This window comes from Corapipo altera, unplaced genomic scaffold (assembly GCF_003945725.1).
Source record: "Corapipo altera isolate COAL_440 unplaced genomic scaffold, ASM394572v1 59, whole genome shotgun sequence".
NCBI lineage: Eukaryota > Metazoa > Chordata > Aves > Passeriformes > Pipridae > Corapipo > Corapipo altera.
In genome coordinates, this window is record NW_020884917.1 from 1,571,831 (window position 1) to 1,593,971 (window position 22,141).

General features: G+C 35.8%; 1 protein-coding gene across 3 annotated transcripts in view; it reads right to left on the minus strand.

Annotated features, from left to right (window-relative positions):
• Nucleotides 1–22,141, minus strand: part of CNTNAP2 (contactin associated protein like 2) — a 1,017,942-nt gene that overhangs the window by 145,893 nt on the left and 849,908 nt on the right. For all 3 annotated transcript variants that reach the window (XM_027655885.1, XM_027655886.1, XM_027655887.1), the window contains one exon: nt 16,316–16,443. In XM_027655885.1, the coding sequence (XP_027511686.1) occupies nt 16,316–16,443 (128 nt within the window). The remainder of the gene's footprint in view (nt 1–16,315; nt 16,444–22,141) is intronic.

Below are 22,141 nucleotides of genomic sequence, written 5' to 3' on the forward strand. Positions count from 1 at the left end.
TTCCTAAATTTTTCTAGTAAGTTCATATTAGTCATCTGGCTGAAAGTTTTTGATATGTTGTTGAATACTATATCCTACAGCATTGTAAGTCAGCAGCAAGTAAACTTGTTCGTGTTTTTAAAAATAGCTTCAGAGTACCTTGGGATCAAAACTACAGATTAAAAATAGAAAACTACAGCTATTATATTGCTAACAGTCTGGAAATCTCATGGGATGTATTATGGTGAATATACTGTAGAATTCTATCTTGCAATTCATATTGAACTTTAGACTGGTATGTTTCAGGGATATTTTGTGTATGGAAAAAATAAAAATACTTATTAATCTACACTTTATACAATGTATGATGAAATTCATATACTACCATGGAAACATTTTCAGAGTAGAAACAGTATTTCTTTTAGCATTTAAAATTTTTCCACATTAAAATAAAAGTAGACAAATTACACTCTTCTAATTTTTTTCTATGTATTCACCAATCCCAAACAACAGCAAAGTAGCAGCATGGTATTCAGTGATTTTCATTTCCACTTAAAATTTGAAGTCCAACCAGTTTTAGTATAAATTTTTATTTAAAATATATTGTTAAGCATCAGCACTGGAAGAAAGGGATTTTGATTCCAAAAGTTCTGTGCACAGCAGGGCTAATACAGCCGTACCCAGACAGCTCATCTCTGACGCCTGATGAACTGAAAGTTGATTTGGTGAGGAAATGGTATGGCCAGACTTTGTCTCTTCTGCTGAAAACATAAGAGTTCTGAAGGTGACTCCTCATTGTATGGGAGAAGCTGAGAACAGGACAAGCTCTGGCACAGTGGTATGAACTAAGCTTTTGAACCACATGAAGCTGTTCTCTTTCTGACCTCACTCTGCTTCCAGCTGTATATTAGTATCTCTGGGAGATACTAACTCTGGGAGAAGGAGACAGGAAAATTAATTCAGAATAATGAAAATAGAAAATCCCCAACAAACAAACAAGCTCCCTAAAACCCCACAACTCTAAGAGGCCTAGTATTTTTCCATGTTATGCTTGAAAAAGTGTCTTTTTTCCTGCATTCTCTATTTCAAAGGCGTAGTGATTTGAGTATTTTGGACAGAGAGTATTCTCACTGTGGACCCTGACAACAACGATGCAACTGATCCTGAGGGAAGTGTGGTAGCCCTTTAGTGTTGCAAATGCAAAATCCTGGCATAGTCAACTGTCAATAAATGTCGATCTTTTAATGATAGTTACATTGTTTTCTATATACTATTCTTATTTCCTGTATGCTATTTTAACTACTTAAAAAGATTGCAAAGCAGTAGTCCAGGAGTTACTAATTCATCAGATGTTACAGCTGGCAGTAGTTCTTGTTGCTACTGTGTCCATTTGATTTGAATCAAATATTCTTGTGGCCAAAGATTTCTTCAAATTGTTTTTGGAATAGGAGAAGACTTAACATACTATAAATATGAGTAATGCAAAATGCACTTAACTTATTTTTAAGAATAGGAAAAATGCTTAATGGAAATATCAGGTATTCTTTGCAAGAACTAATTTTGCTGGAGTGCATCTTTTCTATAAATTGAAGAAGCAGCTGCAGGAAGCAATATAATCAAAGGGTTAAAACCACAATATATACAACAATATCTATTCTAAATTCACACCTGGTAAACTTAATCTGTCTAAGGGAGTCTGAAATCACTTCTATTTACTGCTATCCAGATCAGCTTAATGCTGATTATTTGGGCTACATATGACTTCATAAATGCAGAGGTACAAGGGGTAAGACAGTGCCTTAGTTACCTGCAGCAGAGAAACATCAGGACTTTGTTTCCATATACTGTTAAAAAATATTAAATGAAACAAAATAACCCAGAACACAAGCCACCAGAAGCACACATACTCAATTGTCAAGTTATTTATATCACCCCTTCTGACAATGTGATAGATTTCCTCCATCTCATGGAACAAAACAAAGCACAGGATGTCTCCAGAATGCTATTTCAGCTCCGTTTAACCTTTGCCAACTCAGGATCCTAGATATTCTGGAATAAATGCCTTGGGTGAAAGGACTAGAATAGATCCTAGTGCCAAACAGCATAACAAAATATCTTGTATCTTTAGCTGCCTGCAGCCATGGAGATTGTGAATTCACTCTAGAAGGCTTCCAGAAATGTCAAAGATAGTAGCTACAAGGGTCTCAATGGTATCTATAAGCCAAGAAGATGGTTGTTAGTGCAGCCAGTTCTCTGAACTCTACTGATTGGATACTTCTGCCTCTCTGTCCCTTATAAATTTCACAGGGGTCTTAACACTCCAAGGAAAATTGAAAGTCCAAGTACCTGTGAGCACAGAAACACAGACTTAGAGAGGTTAAACTATATAACTGACTCCCTTTCTTCCTGACATCATCCATGAAAACCAAGAATATGCAAACTATATTTCCTATATGAGCCACACCATCTTCTGATAGGTGATTTGATATAATAGAAATGTTTAGTAATCTGTACCACCAATGTCTAGGATGGTAAGATTTATCATCACACTGATGCTTTCAAAACTGTACATTGAACTTTCAGTTTGATGATAAGCTTTAGCAAACTTAACTTGAGCTTAATATTGTTTTTCATCTAGTAAATGGCTATTTGAGTTCCCCTAGGAGCTCCTCTCTATCTGTGTTTTCAAAGCTCATATCTCTTTTGACTGCCTTTATGTCATGAAAAATGTTTTCTCTGCTCATTTACAGACTGCTGTGAAAAAGCAGCCTCTGGAAATGGCTGGTGTGCAGCATATCACAATCTACAAATCTGATAAAAAAGGTTAGCATTAACTCTTAAAAAAGCTACAGGCATCCCTGCTATTGTATCTTCTCCTTGTAGAAACATTTTGATACTCTTCAAATGGAGAAGTTAAAGGTCCGCAGTGCTACCTGATGTTAATGGGCAGACATTTCCTGTCACCTCTTTGGTTACCCTAAGTGGGTACTCCCTGGCACCAGTATGTGGAGTACAAGGAGTTCTACACTGATGACTGCCCACAGAAGTATCACTAGGGAAGAGGCACAGACAGTGGTGGGTAAGGGACTGGGGTGCATAAAGAAAACATCGATCAAAGCCTCTTGTTCACAGGGTCAAACAGGTCTATGCTTATGTTCAGAGAATGTAGGATGCACTCAGCAGGCTTTAGCCTACTTTTACTCTCTGATAGCTGCGTGCAGCACAGACCCTTGTGGCAGCAGGACACTGCCTGAGGGCTGGAGAGCTGCAAAAGCACCATTGCAGGGTCTGCATTTGCTGATCCTGCTGCCTGCTGTCCCACTCTCAAGGATGGTCTGCACTTAAAGCTGCAGGAAAGCTCTTACTGTTCAATTTATTTCAGGATATGGGATAATTTCGTTTCCCATCATATATAACAGGGAGTACACATATTTGTCCTAGCTATTTCTACCCACACAATGTGTGTTTATTCATTACCCACTCAGCTATCTGTCTTTAATTAGTTCCTCAGCTGAGTACTTCAAGCTGTGCTGTGCAAGTCTGGAATGTTTCTTGTTTTACTAATGAATTTAATTTCCTTGATCATAGCTCAGTCACTATGAACTACTGGCTCTTCATGTGTAAATAAGAGGGAGGAGATGTGGAGGGCCCCAGGCTTGCTTTCTGTGATAAGTGATGGTGTTTACTTGTCTAAGTCTCTTCAAGAGTGTGAGTACAACTAGGAAAGAGCAGACAAGGAATAAGGTGGAGGGAGAAATCTACAGCATAACAGCATAACTCACCACTTCTCTAAAGATCTCAAGCAAAGGGTCAAGTCTAATAGTTCTTCCTACAATGCATATTTAATACATTCTGCAGAATTCAGAATCCCTGGAGCCCAGTAAATGAAAATCTACAGGCGGACTCCCTTAAACATTTGAATATTATTTAAGAACAATTTTGGTTTTTACAAATTGAGCTCACAGAGGAAAAAAATTTGTGGGGAAAGTCATGGAGTATTTTCCCTATTTTCAGGTATGGAATTGCATAGAATAAGGCTGATATGGATTGAGCCTGATAGCTTTACATGCTATGTTTTCTTTCAACATCAGAAAGAATTTTTTTGAAGGCAGGACACTGTCTTGCTTTGTCCTGATAAATCACTAAGCACATATGCAATTTCCTATTGGTTTGGTATCTTTCTTGGTTTGGAATTTTGTTCATTCATTTTTGGATGCGAGTGGAGATTACTAGCCTGAGTTAGTAATCTAGGGATTATTAGGATTTTGACAAGTTTATGGAAGTGATTCCAGGAGAATTGGTGGAGATAGGCAATGCAGCTCCTGCTATATATCCTTGGGTCTCTAGTTTGTTAGGATGTCCACCAGCTTGAAGGTCATGAAGGAACTGGGTAATACTTTGGTGTTTATATTCCCTTCCAATGAACACTATATATTTAGGATTGCTAGACAGACACAAAAGAATCATGCTGAGGTCTCTTAGCTGCTTGGCTATATGGGTGGTAGCAGAGAGAACTGTCACATGTGGAAGGACATCCACATGTTCTTCACAAGGACAAGGAAAAACCTGACTTTTAGATCTTGACTTATGAAAACACTCAGCTTGCAATCTCTGCCCTTTTCCTGATTCACAAGGTATCATATATTTAACAAGCATTTGAGGACTGAAACGTGAAGTGTGAGGAGAGTCTGAGGGAACTGGGTTTGCTTATCCCAAGAAAGGCTTGGAGGGGCGCTAATTATTGCTTTCACTGCCTGATGGATAGTTCTAGGGAAGAGATATTCAAGCTATTCTCAGAGGTGCTAAGCAAAAGATTCAGAGAAAACAAATTGCAATACAGAAAATTCCTACTGGATATAAGGAAAATGCTTTCACAGTTGGAGTGGTTAAGCACTGGAACAAGTTGTCCAGGAAGATGGCATCCTTAGAAATGTCTGTAAAACTAATAGAAAAAGCCCTAAGTAACTGGATTTGTGTTTGGAGTTAGTCCTGCTTTGAGCAGGAGATTGGACTGAATGACTTCCATAGGTCCCTTCCAATCTAAATTATCTTGTTATTCTAAGCCCTATTCTTTCAGCTGAGCTCAGAAATACTTGCAAAATATCTTACATTTTATGATCTTTAAGATTTTAATGTCTTGCTAGAAAGATGTAAAGCAATTTATATAGAGCATTTTGTTTTTGAAATATTGTGTTATTGTTGTGTTTGATGTTGTTTTTATTTAATGGCTGGCTGTCCTTCTGGGATCCCAAAATTGCCTAATGGTATTATGGAGGACAATCTGATTAGCCACCTGAAATACAGTGTGTGTACAGCAAATAGGAAAGAGCTCTCTCTGTATGGTGCTATACAGAGACAAACTTCATAATAAGGATAGATAAAATATCAGTTAATCACACTATAATTTAAGCAGGACTGAAGCTACTGCAAGAATGTTTACTTTTAGTTTACAAAAGTGAAAACTCGAAATCTCTATCTCAGCATAGGGAATTTGCTTTTAAAGTAAAGAAAGAAGGAGTGTCCCTCCCATGAAGCAAATATTTCATTTAGTTTAGTTTTCGAAGAACACCTCGTCATTGTCAGAAAAAGCTGAAGCTTTAGGAGGTTTTGAAGGAAACAGAATGTTTCTTGAAAGAATTAATGAAATGTAACTACACTGACCTGGTTGCTTTGAAAATTTTACTCTGTTTTGGACATATTAAACAGCCTTTTAGTTCAAAGTTTCATTTATGAAATATAGTTAAACAGTGATGAAAAAGCTCTTTTGTAAAACGATGAAGGTCAAAGTCAAAATTATGTCCTTCCATCAATGGAAAATGGACTGGATAACCAACTTGTTCTGTTTCAAATGACTTCTTATGTTTTTCAGAGCTTATATGGTAAGAGTTTCTGAGAATTTTCTCTCCTTTTCAGATGGGAACTTAAACAATTTCCTGAGAAAATCCCTTTTCTAGTACATTTTTGGTAGCATCTTAACTTTCCTGGAAGGTATTCTGCCAACCGTGGATCAAATTTACTTCTGTCTGCATTTGAAATATGAAGGCACAATAACAATTCATAACAATAAATTCTTTTAATTTAACCTTATAATAGCAAACCTAAAATAAATGATAGCCAAGTGAATGGAACACAGATACATGAACCATGTTCTATGTCTAATAATTTATTTACACTCATTTAGTTCCTCAGTTTTCAAAACCAGAACTATTTGCAGTGATAAGGCAAAATTTTTCCATCAGCAGGAGTTCATGAAACCAGGGGTAAATAACAAAATATAGATACAGCATGCCATGTGGGAAATTGATTGGCTAAAGAAAAGAAGATTTTGAAACCATAAGTCACTATTGGCTCTCTTTCCATAACTGCTTCTTTGAAAGCTGTTCTCAGGAAAAATATTGCTCCTCTGAATTAGACCAAATCAGAAGTGGAGATGATTCTTCACAAATGAGAGTTGAAATACAGGCTTATAAAAATGTTAGAATTTGCTGCTTAATATTGTAAAGTTGAAATCTTCATGATTCTGCAAGCTTAGCTAATACCTTCGAAGTAGAGATTACTGTAAGCTCCTAACAGCAAAAGGATAGAACGGATCTGAATTGCTTTAATAAGGGAAAAAATACTATTTTGTAAAGTAAAGGATTTCCCCCTCATCTCTTTTTAATTCTATCTGACCTGATTCAAAATTGAAACCTTGACAAATTACCAGCATTTTCAAGTTTCTTCTTTGTTTGCCTTGGAGAACCAAATCGGCACTTCATAAAAGGTAAGTTTTAAACAGAGAAAGGAGGAAGAAGGAAGAGGAATTGCAACCTTTCTTCTGAAATCTGCTCTCTAAATACTGAATTTATGGCACTATACAGGTTGCAACAGTAATTTGAAATGCAGCATATTCAAACTCAGAAATTTAATAGGGGAAGTTATCCATGGTATTATCATTGGAAAAGGGAGTAAGTAGGCAATTCTTCATATTTCTCTTATGGTTTTCTAGCCCTTTCCACCCCACATTTGCAAGTTTTTCCATAGAAGACAAAGGTCAAAAAAAAGACATTAAAAAAATAGATCGGAGAAAAGAAATGGGAGGTTAATTTTTCATATGCCTATTCTACTTCTCTCAAACTATTGCTATATTCCCTTTCACCAGTTCAGAGCCAAAAATGCACAACTTCGCAATCCTGTGTCAATACCTGTTAAAGTTGCTCCTTTGGGAACCACATTGCAGTTCTACATAAAAATCTAGAAAGACCTGCTTCATTGAGAGAATAGGAACAGATTACATTCCTTCGAAAATCCTGGTAAGAACTGAGAGGGACATGATATAAATACCAAATACTGCATATATAAATATGATATGACTTGATGATGGAAAGCTTTTGAACGAAAGCTGTCAAAATTCAGCCCTATAATTAAAGGATGGGGAGAGTAGCTGGCAGAATGAGAAATCATTATGAAGAGCAGCTGTGACTGTGGAATACATCCCTGACCTTCCTTTTTATCCAGTCACGGGGGAGAAGAGGTTCAACTATTGTATATGCTTGTATTGAGACATAATTAGAGTTAGCTTGGCTCCCTAGTACAGAGATCAATGGTGCAAGTTTAATGAGCACCAAAAGTCTCTAACTTTTTCTTATTAGTTTCTCCATCTTGGTGGTTGAACGCTTTTTAGTGTTACTGAGATGGTGTTGTGTGCTAGGTATTGGGTGCTGCGAGGTTAGTCAAGCCCCCTTATAACTGGATATCCTTCCATACTACTGCCACTCGCTTACCTATGTCTAAATGAGACTGAATTTGCATAACTTACACATAGCAATGAACAATACCCACCTCACTCTACCTCATCTTCAATCATTTTTCGCCTTTTTCTGTTCTTTCTGCTCTTTAAATGTCAGTCAGTGCTGCAGGAATATGCAGGCCAAAAGAATTAAAGCGAGAAAGAGTTCAACCTAAAAAATGAATATAGATAATTCCCCCCATATTGTACCTAATTTCTAAGATTACTCAGATTTATGGGGTGAAATTTAAAGCAGGCTGAAAATCTGTATGTGTAATTGACAGGATTCCAGCAACTTCTCAATCCTCAGTTTAGTCACAGGTTCTCCTAGTTCCTTATTGCTTTACTGACATCGCCTTCTCATCACTTCTCTACACACTGTGGGAATTCTTTCATCTTTTTATTCTTGGATTTTGTACCCTGCACCATTACTGTTCTCACTTTGCTGTAGGTAAGAAGTGATAAGATAGTAATATGCATTATAGTCACAAAGATAGTAAAATGTTTGAAATTATAATTAAAGCATAACTTTAAGAGGATTTGAGTTTAATATGATCAGCTACTGTATGTCATCTATAAGACTAACGACTCTTGCTTAAATTCCCCAGGAATCAAGAGACAATACTTTACACGAAATTCTTCAGATACTTCTTTTTTTCATGAAAGAAGGTAGAATTAACTGCGATATAATCATAATGATGAGGAGAATTTGAATAAAATTAGCTCTTAATTGCATTTGAATTCTGTCTCTCTGAAACATAAAGCTCATAACTCCCCTATGGAATTTCACTGTTTTTTTATTTTATGGTCAGCTGAAGAATTGACTATGGGCATCAATTGCCATACGTTTTCATTACTACAGCAAATATGTAAAATGAGTAAAATTTATTAGTTCACTTATATATGAATGATCTATCTTCTGTAGCTTATACCAACATATATATTTAGGTAGAATTGAATGTATATGAGAATTTATTAATAATAGACAGGTCTATTCCTATCTTAAACTGGGTTTACTGTCTGGTTTACACTTGATGAATCTTGGAAGTGTGGAGATATAAGTTGTGGAATTCTGTTATTCCTCCTACCTAAATTCCATATACACATAAAACAGATGTAACTTTCATTTTAAAAGACAGCAGAGGGTACACAGAGAAAGTAACTGAGAGGAAAGTACATAGTAAAAATGAACAGGCTGAAATGTATTTCTCCTCAAAACAGATACTCAGAGCATACTGCCTTCATGACCTTAAGGAAAAATCTCCAACAATGTAAATTGCATTCATAATGAAAATACACACTGAATGACAGGATAATCTATAATACTTTCATACACTACCAGGTACTAGGCAAAAGTGTCATAAATCTCACTCTTTTGAACCAAGCATCCAGACCCTACCAGATCTTGGCAAAGACGGAAAAGGATTAAAAACAAAGGGGTCAAACTGCATCAAGAATCAATGCTTGCAGTTAAAATGATCTCTTTTCCATATATTCTAACAATATCAGGTCCATATAAAGGTCTTTTTTTTTCTTTTCTCCTTTTTACCTTGGGTTACTGATGTACATATGGTACAAACTGTAAGGGACACAGTTTTTCCTAATGTGCCTACATCATATTTTTGATTCTACTTTTCCTTTTTTCCCTTGCATTATTTGCAGGTATCCTGTTGCTTCAGCCAAACATAAAGAGACGTGTCCAATAGGACAATGGTTAAATTTTAAGTGATCTGTACTTCCCGCTCCGTGAGAGGAGTAGGCTTTGCTTTCAGAAAGGAAACACAACAAAACCTGAAAATGAGTGGGATACATTAGAAAATATTCATATATAATCCATGAGTCAATATGATTCTATGTTAAAACTGTGTCACTTTACAAGTATTTATGCCATGAATACACTTGTATACAAAGTTTGAACTGAAAGAGAATTTTATGGCCATGTTATAAACCTCAGAAAAAGGCGATTTACTGTAGAAGTGTTAGCAGCTTATAAATAATTAATCTTACCAATTCCTTGTGGGTTTTTGAGATAATATAAAAGAAACCCTACATTCAGGGTGGAATGTAGAAAGAGCTCTCAATGAATCTTAGAGTGCTCTAGAGACTAATTTCTCCCAAATATCTAGGCCAAAATGTCTTCTGTTGTTCAAATAGAAAGGAGTAGCAGAAAAGAATCTAGAATGATTAGCCAAGATTAAGTATTATCACAAAAATAAGAAAATATTTTTGGAACTTAAATAATTCCAACCATACATGTTTGAATGCTGCTCGCACTGCCTACCACTCCCCATCCCCCAAACCTCAAGACAATTCCAAGCTGATTTGCAATTTCAGAGACATTATGTCTTCTCATTTTGATACTGTCCACCATGGATCATATAAGGTAGAGCTTATTTTGTTGAAAACTTACATAACAGTAAGTTATACATTATACTCAAAGATTTTTGATGTCTGACATCAGAGAATCATTTTTGACTGTAATTATAGGGCTTCTGAGAATTGATTGCAAATTAAAAAGGATGACAAAGGTACCAGCCAAAGACCAGCACTTGGAGCACTTTGCTGCTCAGGAAGGATATGAGAACACATGTAAAAGAAGCCACAAGGGGAAATATGTTATCCTATGTCCATCTTTAAATTCCTTGGCATATTTCAGCATGACAGAGAGGCCCTAAATTCATATGAACAATGGAGGTTTTCCAGCTCCTGTTTTCAGGACAGACAAAATTTTATTCAAATGGCCAGAAACAGTCTATTCTTGAATGAGAAATTCAGCCACAGTCTGTTTTCCTGGGAGGTGAGAAAATAAAGAGTTCTCTTAGAAATATAAAGACTCTGCAGGAGGGCATTCAAGCACTGTTTGCTGGAGAAAGCATTTCTGCACAAAGAGGAAGACAAACTCTCATTAAGCTTCACAGGAAAAGTTAATTATGCAGCATGAAATAGGGTTAAAGGTGAAGGGAAAATGATAGACTTAAGAGAGGGAAATGACATTATTTAAATCAGATATCGAACAACTGGAAAAGAGTGGATTTGTTTACTTAAAAAAATTGTAGAAAAATGACCTAGTGGGTCATTTTTTTTTCTCTTGGGTTCTGAGGAAAACAATTGCATATGAAGAACAATTACAGTGGTTTGATTAATGAAAGTGGATGATCCCTACCCAAATCCTAAGCGAAGACTGTTGTTTTATCAACAAAATCCGCTGAAAAAATCAAATCAGTCTGAAATAGTACTTCTTGGTGGTCGGAGTGCTTTTATTGAAAGGAAATTTTGTCTCTCCTATTTTGCTGATAGCATTGAAATGGATGACTGTGATAAGCAGTGAGCACAATGTCTTGGTGTTCTTTGGATGAATCTGTATTCCACTTGAATTGCACAATGTACAATCCAGTGCAGCACATAAAGACATGTTGGGGTAATAGATGTGGAAATTCAGCAGACAAATATTCATGTGTACTGAAGGCAGCTACAGTCACTGGGGGAAAAAATAAAACTTTTACACTGATCAAGTTTTGATCTGTATTTACCCTAATGAACTTATCACAATTGATTTGAAAGCCATAGGAAATTAAAACCATAAAAGTGTATAGATACATCTAGCAATGCAAGCAAAAAAATAGGGAAATGTAGAAAAATGCAGAGATTTTAATTGGTTTTCTAACCTGAATGTCAGAGAAGTAATTAACATGTCAGATAGGAATTACCTAAATTTCAGATAAGTAATCCCATCACACAAGCATCTTGTGGAATCATTGCTTCAGAAGTTTCAAACGCCAAAATTTTTTATTTTTCTACAAGCACTCAGGGTTTGGTTTTTGGTAGGGGGTTTCACTGATGTTAATTTTAATCTGATACAGTGTTTTCACTTCCATTAATCTGTAAGTTGAGTCACTATATTACTAGAATGTTGTCTAAGAAACAGTAGGAGTAAATAGTTTCTACTGAAATTCTAGTTGGATCTTCTAATAATTCAAATAGGTTGTTTTTAGTTTGTTCGTTTTCTGAGATATTCTCCATCTTACCTTACCTGTGTATGTAACAGTAACATCACTACAGATCTGACTGACAACACATTGCATATCCTACTAGAGAATTGACCTTGTTCATAGGTTTAATGTGTGCTACTTTTTCCTGAAACTCAGGTGGTATCACTGAAAAACAAGCTCAGGATGTTGAAAGTGTCCTTAATTTACTATATAGTGAAAATGGACCAAGCATGCACATGAAACAGTAAATTTATTTTCACCACAAGTAACAATTCTGAGTCACCAACCTGCACATGTGATGTATAAGAAGTACTTCAGGAATACAAAAACACACCTTACCAAGGATACCTGCCTGTAAGCACTGACCCTGGCAGTGGCTGTCTGGATCAGATAACTATAGAGTGGTTTTAATACAAACCCAGAGTCACAAAAAATGCTCAGGTCTGAACCACTGTTTGAATAAATAAGCCAGTTTAAATGGAACACTCTAAAAGGAAGTACAAGAGTAAAGCCAGAAGTGATATTTAGAAGTGAAAGAAACAAAGCACCAAGTAATGAAAGCAGTAATGATGAGCCATTGTCAAAATTACTGAATAAAAAAACCTTGAGGTTTATTTCCCCTGAGAACAAACACACAGAATCATAGGCACATATGCACAAACAAAATCAATGCACTGATGTAAGAACCGCGTTTTAATTTGCTCCTGAATTTCTGTCATCTGTCAGAAGTTTTTGGTCTGTCACTGAAGTTTCTACATGAACACTGCTGATACAGGTCTTCATAAAAACCTAGTTTAGAAAGAACCAGAGTCAATGCAGGGGCTTCGTCCTCCACATTTTGAAGATTAAAGATAATAGAAGTGAAACACAAAAAAATGATTCATGGCTCAGAAATCAAAGTCTTACTGGGAAGATAAAAACGGAACAGCAGAGGAGATGGAAAAAAACCATAAATCTGGGCTGTGTAAAAGACATCTCCCCCTCAAATTCTGTCTTTGTTATAGTGGAAATGGGACAAAAGGAAAATAGACTCAAGGAGAAAAGCAAATCTAGAGCAGAATAGTCAGTCTATTTCCCTCTGGGCTTATAAACAGCAGACTAAAATCAAAATCTTTGGAAGTCCTTGGGAAAAGGATACTCTTACCAGGTTACAAATATAGGAGCTTTGTGAACATTGGTATTTTCCTAGAGGGAATGAAAAAAAATCTTGAGAAGTTGCCAGAAGTCACAAAAGTAATTTTGATTCAACATGATTATTGATGAAATCTCTGTAACAGTAGCCCAAACACAGTAAGCTAAGCTCTTTAGTTTGGTTTCAAAAGAAATTACCAGATCCATTTTTGCAGCCTACATCTACCACCTCAGGCTGAGCTTAGACAGGAAAAAACCCTCAACATACTTGTGTATTTCTCTAAAGGGAGAAGGCTCAAGGTGCCCCTTTGCATTACAGTGGAATAGCATAAAGAGATGGAAAAGGTCTTTCTATTACTGGTTGGCCAAGGCTAAATGCAGTGGGGCTGAGGAGTTCAGGTCCTATTGCATAAGTATTAGTACAACTGCAATAGGTTCTGTAAAGTGATTTTAATCAGTGTCTCTAAGTTACATGAAAAGTAAAGATGATTAATTAGTGGTACTATGTTGGCCTTTTTTTCTAGATCCTACACAGTGCACCCTCACTTGAGGGAAAACAAGAGTAGTTCCCTTCCTTATCCAATATTACTATGGAGTCTCAGGGCTGATTTTCACTGTTTACACTTTTAATTCCAGTTCAAGTTTAGAGGATCTTGCAACTCTGCTGATAAAGTGCCACTGCCATTCTGTAAGGACAGTGTTCACACAGCAGTGGTCAAGAAGGACAGCTTTGCTTTAAATCTGGGTAGACTTGACATTTGCTCAAAATCTCTGCTTAATCTTTGGATCATTGCAATACAGTGCCAAAAAGCCCTACCAAATTCATATCCTGGTTATGCACTCGTTCTTCAAAAAATTGGATAAGTCTGCTTTTCCAGGAGATCATTACTTAGAAAAATCACTAGATACTTAGAAAGCATACCTCAGCACTAAAACAGCAAATGGGAAAGAGACATCTTAGATATTTCATCCAAGGCTCCACTTACTGTGATATAAGCTGTCACAGTACTGGCAGATTCTGTGACCACAATGAGAAATTGTTCCAAATAGGTAAATTTTTGTTTGACTGGTTAGGCACTCTTACCTTTTCCACCTTCCTTCTAAGTAGACCAAAAATCTGCATTTCTTTGCCAGTCTTCATTACTGTAACTGAATTTCATTTACACATGCAACTGAACTGAACATATGAACTGTGCTGTGACAAGACTCAACATCTCTAGTACTACTAATGTTGGTTTTGATGCATGTAATACATGAAAAAATGAATCAATTGGTTTGTGGTGTTTGTTCAGTTTTGTGGGTTTTTTTTGGTTTTTTTTTTTGTTTGTTTGTTTGTTTGTTTTTTTTTTTTAAATCCTTTCCCAGAAATTAAGCACTTCAGATCTTTCTTCTAATTTAGAACAAGTGTATAGTTTCAAATTTTAGAAATTTCCCTAGGGCACAAACCTTGTTCTCCAAAAGGTGAGACAGTAGTATTTGGGGGTACAGGAGTTGTTGCATATTTTCAAGAAAGAATAAAAAGGGAAATGCTTAGTAAATGCACTGAGAATATAAAATGGGAGCTTTTACTAACTGCAAAGGGCTGGAGTTTATATTATCTCCTATAAGAAAACTTATAACAGCTTTTTGGCAATAATATATGGTCATGGAAATCAAATTTATTCATAGGTAAAGTTTCTTTGAAACTACAAATAATTTCTGTAAAGTTCATAGAGAAAATTAAATTAATCGGCATGTTAGGAATACACCCCTTCAGTTTCCCAAATGGCTGTGCCACACAGTCACACTCTAATAAAGGCTATTGCCTGCTCGAATGAGGTTTCATTTATACTAATATTTAGAAATGGCTCACATTTTAGAGACTGATATTTCTGGAAGCACTCAGATTCAGAATATGAGGAATACAGATGCAAGAAAAATGCTATTTGTTATTTCTTTATCATCAGTTGTAAGAGCCTATGTTTATCAAACATAGCTGAGACACAAACACAAACTGACCTGTGATTAGTCAAATACCCTAAATACAAGCAACAAATAGATGATGTGAAAGCTTGCAAACATCCCATGATATTTGTTTCTGCTCATTAGGCATCAGATTCATAAACAAAAGCTGGAGGGATCATTTGCACAACCCAGAAAGGCCATAAACAGAAAAAGAGGCAAAACGCATTCAGTTCTATCACCAAACAATGGCCTAAGGTTTTGAGGCACTGGACTGGGACACAGAAAGTTCTCATTTGTACTTGTCCTGCAGGATGACTCTGAGTATGTGATTTCCTCTCAGTTGGGATTAATTACTTTAGCTTAAGGCAGAGATAACAATGCTGACCTCCTTTGCAAAGTGTTTAGAAATGTGCAGATAGAAAACATGTAGCTGTAAAAGGGCAGAAGAGGAAGGACAACCATACTCATCCCTGTTGTGCAGTGTTAGATGCTGCTTAGAGCCAGGTTGTTCTAACCAACCTGCAGGTATTATGCCAACCCTTTCAATATTTCCATCACTGCAATCTTATAGGTTGATTTATAGTACTCTTTACCAGCATCTGCAGATGGGTTTTGTATTCTTTATAGACCATGCAAATATTAGTTATTTTAAATTAAATCAGGTAACTTTCCTTTCTGCACCTCCTATAATGGAATGACCTTCAAACACAGAGGACAAATATAACGTGTGTGCCAGTTGCACAAAGCTTAAATTTTTGAAGTGTGATTTAGAAGGGCCTTAAGCTGTTGCTCTGCCTTCGATGGTGAATTTCACTGACTGAAATATGAAACAGATTGAACAAAAAGTACAATCCTTCTCTCTGCTTCTCAACCTTTTTTTTGTGCATGAAGTGGAAATTTATCCATTATACTGATTTACTCTATCATCTACTGATCAGACTGGAGAATATGCACCTTGTATCAGCACTCAGCCTGGAAATCAGAGACTACTACAAAAAACTCCCAGTGCTTTACAAGGAAACATCTAGTCTTGATACAGTTACCATTTGATAACAACCTTGTCAAAATTTTTATGCCTGTAAACAGAGCTTACAGTGGTAAGTTGTGCCATCATGTTACTATTTATATAACATAAGCATAGTTTACAATGATATGCTCAGCAATGATAATGACACTGACAAGAGCACCCAACAGAAGCACAGGTGTTGAGAGATATTCTTATGCAATCTGTATTACTGCACATATCTACATAAACCTAGTTGAGTAATCAAAGTTGCTACATTAACCATAAAATAAAGACAAATATAAATAATTTAAATGCAAAGATAAGCCACTATATGCATATTTCATTGACAAAATTTCTCAAATCACATCATGCTTTCATAGGAAAAATTCTCTTGAGTAGACAGCCGCTTCTCTAAATTTGCATAGAGTGTCTACAAAGTTACCACTATTCAAATTAGCTTCTACCCAGGAGTAAGTGGAAGAAAATCAGACAACTTACGATCTCCTTGACAGCGCACGGGACCCACAGACACCTTGGCTTCAGACCCAGGCCGGTCAACATCTCCAACGACTACCTGACTCACTGGTAGGTGCTCTTTGTATGACAACATCCCAGTGTCTTTTCTCCTGAATTACACAGAGAGAAAACGAAAGCCACTGTGAAGTGTATTAAATTATTTTCCTTGATTATTATTATTGTTCACCAGTCTAAGCACCAAAAGAATAGGTATGCAGCAATTACATCAGTACACTGTTACTCTCTAAAAAGCTGTCTCAAATTACATCAGTTTGACCAGTAACATTGCCTGTTCAGCGGAAAAAAGATGGATAGCAGCGACAAGGAACACATTCAGAGTAGCTGCTTGCCTTCTGGCCAACCCTGGACTCAGCTGGGCTGGAGTGAGTACTTGATCACTTTGCTGCAGATCTCCGAAATCCTTATGCATCCTAGAAGTGTATCTGCTTTAATCTAGTTTCTGCCAGTTACTATCCTAACAATACAACCTCTGCATATCAAGCAAACAGTGCTTCCTTTATATTTAACATTTCTATTGTTACGTTAAAAAAAGAGAAATTAAAGACTCATTATCTCAACAGGCTTCTTATCTAGGCCCTGTTATTTCTAATAGCAAGTACCTAAATTAAAAAAAATCTAAACTTGTGAATCTAACTGTGAGTATACAGCTCAAACTGCATTTTAGTTAGCAAGATCATTAGAATTCAATTTATAGTCATGTCTTAAAGCTCCTCATTTCAACTACAGCAAGAAACCTAGTGCTTTTCCGTGCCTAGACCAAATCACTAGTTACAACTATTACAACATTTTTCCTTTATTATTTCAAGAGCTGAATTCAGCTGGCTTGCTGAATGCTGTTTCTTCCTGACAGAAAATGAAATAAACCAAATTTAATTAGGTACTGCATTTCACAGCTGGTTTTTTTTGTGTGTGTGTGTGTGTGGTTTTGGTGGTTGTTTTTTTTCTTTTTCTTGTTGTTATTGGTTTATGGTCTTTTTTCTGTTTTGTTTGGGCTGGTTTTTGTTTTTTTTGGTTTTGTTTTTTTGATAAAAACATGCACATAGGAAGCTAAACTATCAACACAGGAAAAAATGCCCCATACATAGTGTTAGGACTATACTTTTTGACACAAGAAAAAGCAAGAGGGAGAAAAAGAAATCCATCTATTTATCTCTTTCCCTCCCCTCCCTCTTTCCTTTTAGCTCTCCCATGTAGTTGAGTATCTAAAGTAAGCAATTTTTTGATCTAAAAAAATCAATTCCTTTGTTCAAAAATACCATAAGATGAAGGATAAATTCAGGATCCAGAAAAGCTAACTAAACCACACACTATGACTATAACCAGGAACTTGTAATGATTTTGGGAAAATGAAAGTCTTTTTCATCGCTAACTTGTATGACTCCAAGATCTGACTCACTATATTGCTAATAAATGGGCAGCACAGCAGGGATCTGCATGATCTGCGGTAATGATCAGCGTCTTCCAGTAGCACAGTAGTGTTTTCCTGTAATGTCTCCTGTTATCATCCTTACTGGGTCCATCTGAAGGAATGGAAGGCACGACATTCTTTTAAAAAAAAGTATGACTAAAGTAATTAAGAAAATAACCACCACATTTTCGAACAACAGTTCATCAGAACTTGTGTTTATTCCCTGTGATGAAGAGAGTAATTACTAGAGTCTGTCAAATAGCAGATGACTGTTTTCCTTAATTTGTATGTTCTTCCCCTTCAGAGAACCTGCCTTTCCCCTTCATATTATATGACCCCTTGTATTGCTGAGATCATTAACCCTCTTTGCTTGGACCCAGCTATGCCAGGTGCTATTATGGTGAGGTTGCTACAGGAAATTGCTAGAATGGAAGGAAAATGGAGATCCTGCAGATTGTGCTAGCTTGTAGCACAGTACTTTTCATCCACAGATTGCCATGCCCTTTACAAAGGTATCCTTTTCATCAATTTGGAGACAAGCAATGTAAGAAAAGAAAGATTAAAGGACTTTCCATTTAGGAAAGAAAAAAGTGAATAACAAAGCCAGGTATGTAGACCTAATCTTCATCGCTGTTAAAGACTACATCCATGGGACCCACTCCCTTCTAATAGAGGATAAATGTAGGTCATCACTTTACTCTTTCTGAGGTTTTCCTCTGAGACTGGCTTTCTCTGCTGATTTTTACTCTTTCAAAAAATGCTTTAAAGTTGGACATATCTATTTAAAATAAGGAATTCTTCAAAGAATGGTAAAAAGAAAACTATTGGCATTTCTCTTCTTTCTTTCCTTTCTCACAAAAAGAGTTAATATTTCAGGTCCAAATAAGGATGTTAAAGGGCAGCACTTTTCCTGTCACCGATAGCTTTAACCTTCTTTGAAGGGAAAAAAAAAGGGGCAGTAACAATTTTCTCCCTCTTTTCTGAACATGTTTCTACTAATTTTAATATTTTACTTATGCACTTAGTGATACGGTCACTTTAAAACTATTGCCATGCCAATAAAACTAAATGTTAGAGTTCTTTTCAGAAATAGTTTTATTTTTTGGTAATTGCTTACTTGTCTCATCACTGTACTGAATGCATTCTACCCTGCACTGAAACTATTGGGGGCTGGGATACTGGACTAAGAGTCGAGAGAAATGTGTTTTCTTTTCTCCAGCAGAACCTTCTTTCCCTCTTAACAAAAGTGGGACAATGATAATTTTTGGCCCACACATGCACCAATAAGATAGATTCAGAGACAGAATGGCTCTGTTATGCTTTTCTAAGGTGCTTGTAGTTCCTCTGGACATACTAATCAGTGCTCACAAAGTGAAAAAAGTTTTAAACCAAAGGCTGGTTATTATACTTGACTTTGTACTACACACTTAGAAATAATCACAGCTGGAACACTCAATTCCTGCAAGTGATAATGCTTCAGCCGGTATTTAAAGACTTTGCACATTAAGAGGGTGGAGAAAGTCTCTGAAGTTTTTCCTCACCGAAGAAAATCCCCTCAAGAGAATAAAGATTGAATTCAGAGTGTGTCATATTCCTATTAATAGCCAAATGGGAGATGAATGAATCTGACCAAATCCTGTAATTATTACCAGGAGATATTGATGAAATCTCAGTGTAATTTTCTATTCCTAATTTCTTTTCCTATATATAACAGTCTGTAAAGTGCTTCAGGGTGCCTTTGAATGAAAAGAGCAGATATTAGTGGGAGATTTATCACTGTTTTGATTATGATCATCTACTTACTGTTTATAAGCAATCTCTGGTATGTAAAAAAGAAATACATTATGCATATATCAGCAAATGACATATCCAAAGTAATGATAAGATTCTGTATCACTATTAATTTGTTTATATAACAATTTAATACAACCAGACTTCTGATACTGGAGTAATTTGTCTTCTCTGATTTTCTTAGGCATCATTTAATTATCAGTTCAGGCTTACAAAGAACAAATAAAGAGCATACTACAGGTAGGAATGGACTCAGTTTTAAAAGATATGGTTTAGTTAGTTGAGGAACTGAAATTGTTTTGAGAATACAAATGAAACACCTACTGGATTGAAACTGTAGTGTTAAACACATATTATTTAGTTATTAGCAGAGGTTTGAAGAACACAAACTACCAAGTGTGCCCATTTCAGAAGTGTATAATTGTCCACCTCTCACAAGACCCAGCTTTTTACTATGCAAGCACCGCTGTGGTAATCCCTGCATTTCCATAATCTGAATAAGGAGTTTGGTCCAGCTACTATCTGCAAATGAATGCCTGTAAAAAACACTGTGAAGGATACAGATGTGTCAAGTATTGGTATTTTCTCTCTTCCAAAAATATCTGACAGGAATTTTATTTATATTAAAACTGCTAAGAAGAACTAATATTACGGATAATTTTATGAACCATGCAAGTTTGGCATCAGATTTAATAATCTGGAATTGAGTTACTTGGAAATATGCAAGCTCTAATTAACAGGATTAAAAACAAGGGCAAACAAAAGCTAGGATTAAAGCAGAACTCTTGAAACGTTTTGATAAAATTTAGCTAACTTTTTAATGTACATACTCTGCAGTATAAAAGCCATACTTTTAGATTCACCTTGTACCCAGGGCCATGCTCTTTGGAATTATAAACTGCCAACCATAAACTCTAGGCCAAAAGTTTTTATTTCAACTTGATTTTGCTGTTCTCAGGGATTCTTACAGTTCTCTTGTCCCTTTCTCATGTCTTGTCACCTCAGATACCTTTATATGTTAAACTGGAGCTAATGACTCACCCTTGATTTGTCTGACAAGGGGTGTTATGGAAAATTTCTTGTTACTATACTGGGTCATAAAAACTAAAAGAAGGTCATGACTCAGTGTAAGGGGTTTTTGTTGGTTTTGTTTGGTGGGTTTTTTTGTTTTGTCTTGTTTTGTATTGTATTGTTTCTTTTTCTTTAACACACCAGCATTGGACAGGATAAGATCCTATGAAATATGTTGTTTCTAACAGCAAAAGGAGAAACTTTTACACTTAAGACTGATCTTAACGCAGTTAAACTTCTTGTCTAGCACACATATATTTTTTTTTCCTTGTGAGAGCACTCACTCCCTGAAAATCTAAACAATTTGGTGAAAGACCATCTAATCCCAGCACCCAAATTACTAACATAAATCCATACTTTGAATTCTATTAGTAAAGATCAATTATACCAAAGATATAAGGCTGATAGTGCAGCATTCATAAGTAATCACTGTTTAGAAATTACAAAGGATTGAATACACTAGATTAAATTAATTTAATAAACAAGCACCATATTCACCAATAGTCCCACCAGAAGAATGACAAACAAATTTAAGACACCCTCAATGACAATGGACAAAAAATTTCCATTTACCATGAGTTGCTTAAGTTACTTTATGAACTCCAAAGCTTCTTTGAAAAAGTAACCAGTTTAAATTAGCATTTAAAGACATATTTAATTCACACTTTCTTCCTGGGATTGAGACTTAGATCTCCTTTTTCACTTTACACAGTCTATCCCTTCTCTGATTTCTAATATGAATAAACTTTAAAATTTAAAACATTAGGAAATAAATTTGCTCCTTTGTACACCTCTCAAATCTCATAAACCCATAACACAAATCCTCATAATTAAATGGACAATAATTTAAATAATTATAAACATTATATGTAGATTATATGCTTTAACAGTGATTAGACAGTGATTACTTTGTAAAGCATAGTCTATAATTCAAAAGCTTGCTAATGTCTATTTTGAAAAAGTTAATAACATCTTTATTTTTTTAAACAAAAACCATAAAACACCCTAACTCTTCTAAACTCAGTGTCTAAAAACCATTGACCAGGCATGTGGGATTGAAGTGAACAATTTAAGGTGCCTGAAGCTGAAATTGTATCCCCATGAAATTTGTGTAAGCAGTTTGGTGAGAGTTTCTGAGTTAAGAAGTTGACAGGAAGTCTGCTCCACTTCTTCCCTTTTCTCTGTTCTGCAAGAGATGAGACACAGAAACCTCTTGTGAAGGAACCTTGAGGACCAGAAGATATGCCAATGCTAACATGATACTTCCCAATTCCATGGGTACCAGGGATATGAAGTGAGATACAGTGAGAGATTGGTAAGAAATGTGTTTCATTTAAAAAATCCATCAGGAAGGAGATCGAGATAATTGAAACTGGCTCTATAGGTTCTCTTGTCTGAAAGGACTTCTTGACTTTCCTCTCAAATAGGAGTTTGTAAGAAACTGAATGTCCACATCAAAAGGTGAATAATAGACATAGCAAATGGAATTCTGGTTTCTTTTGAACAATATGGATCAA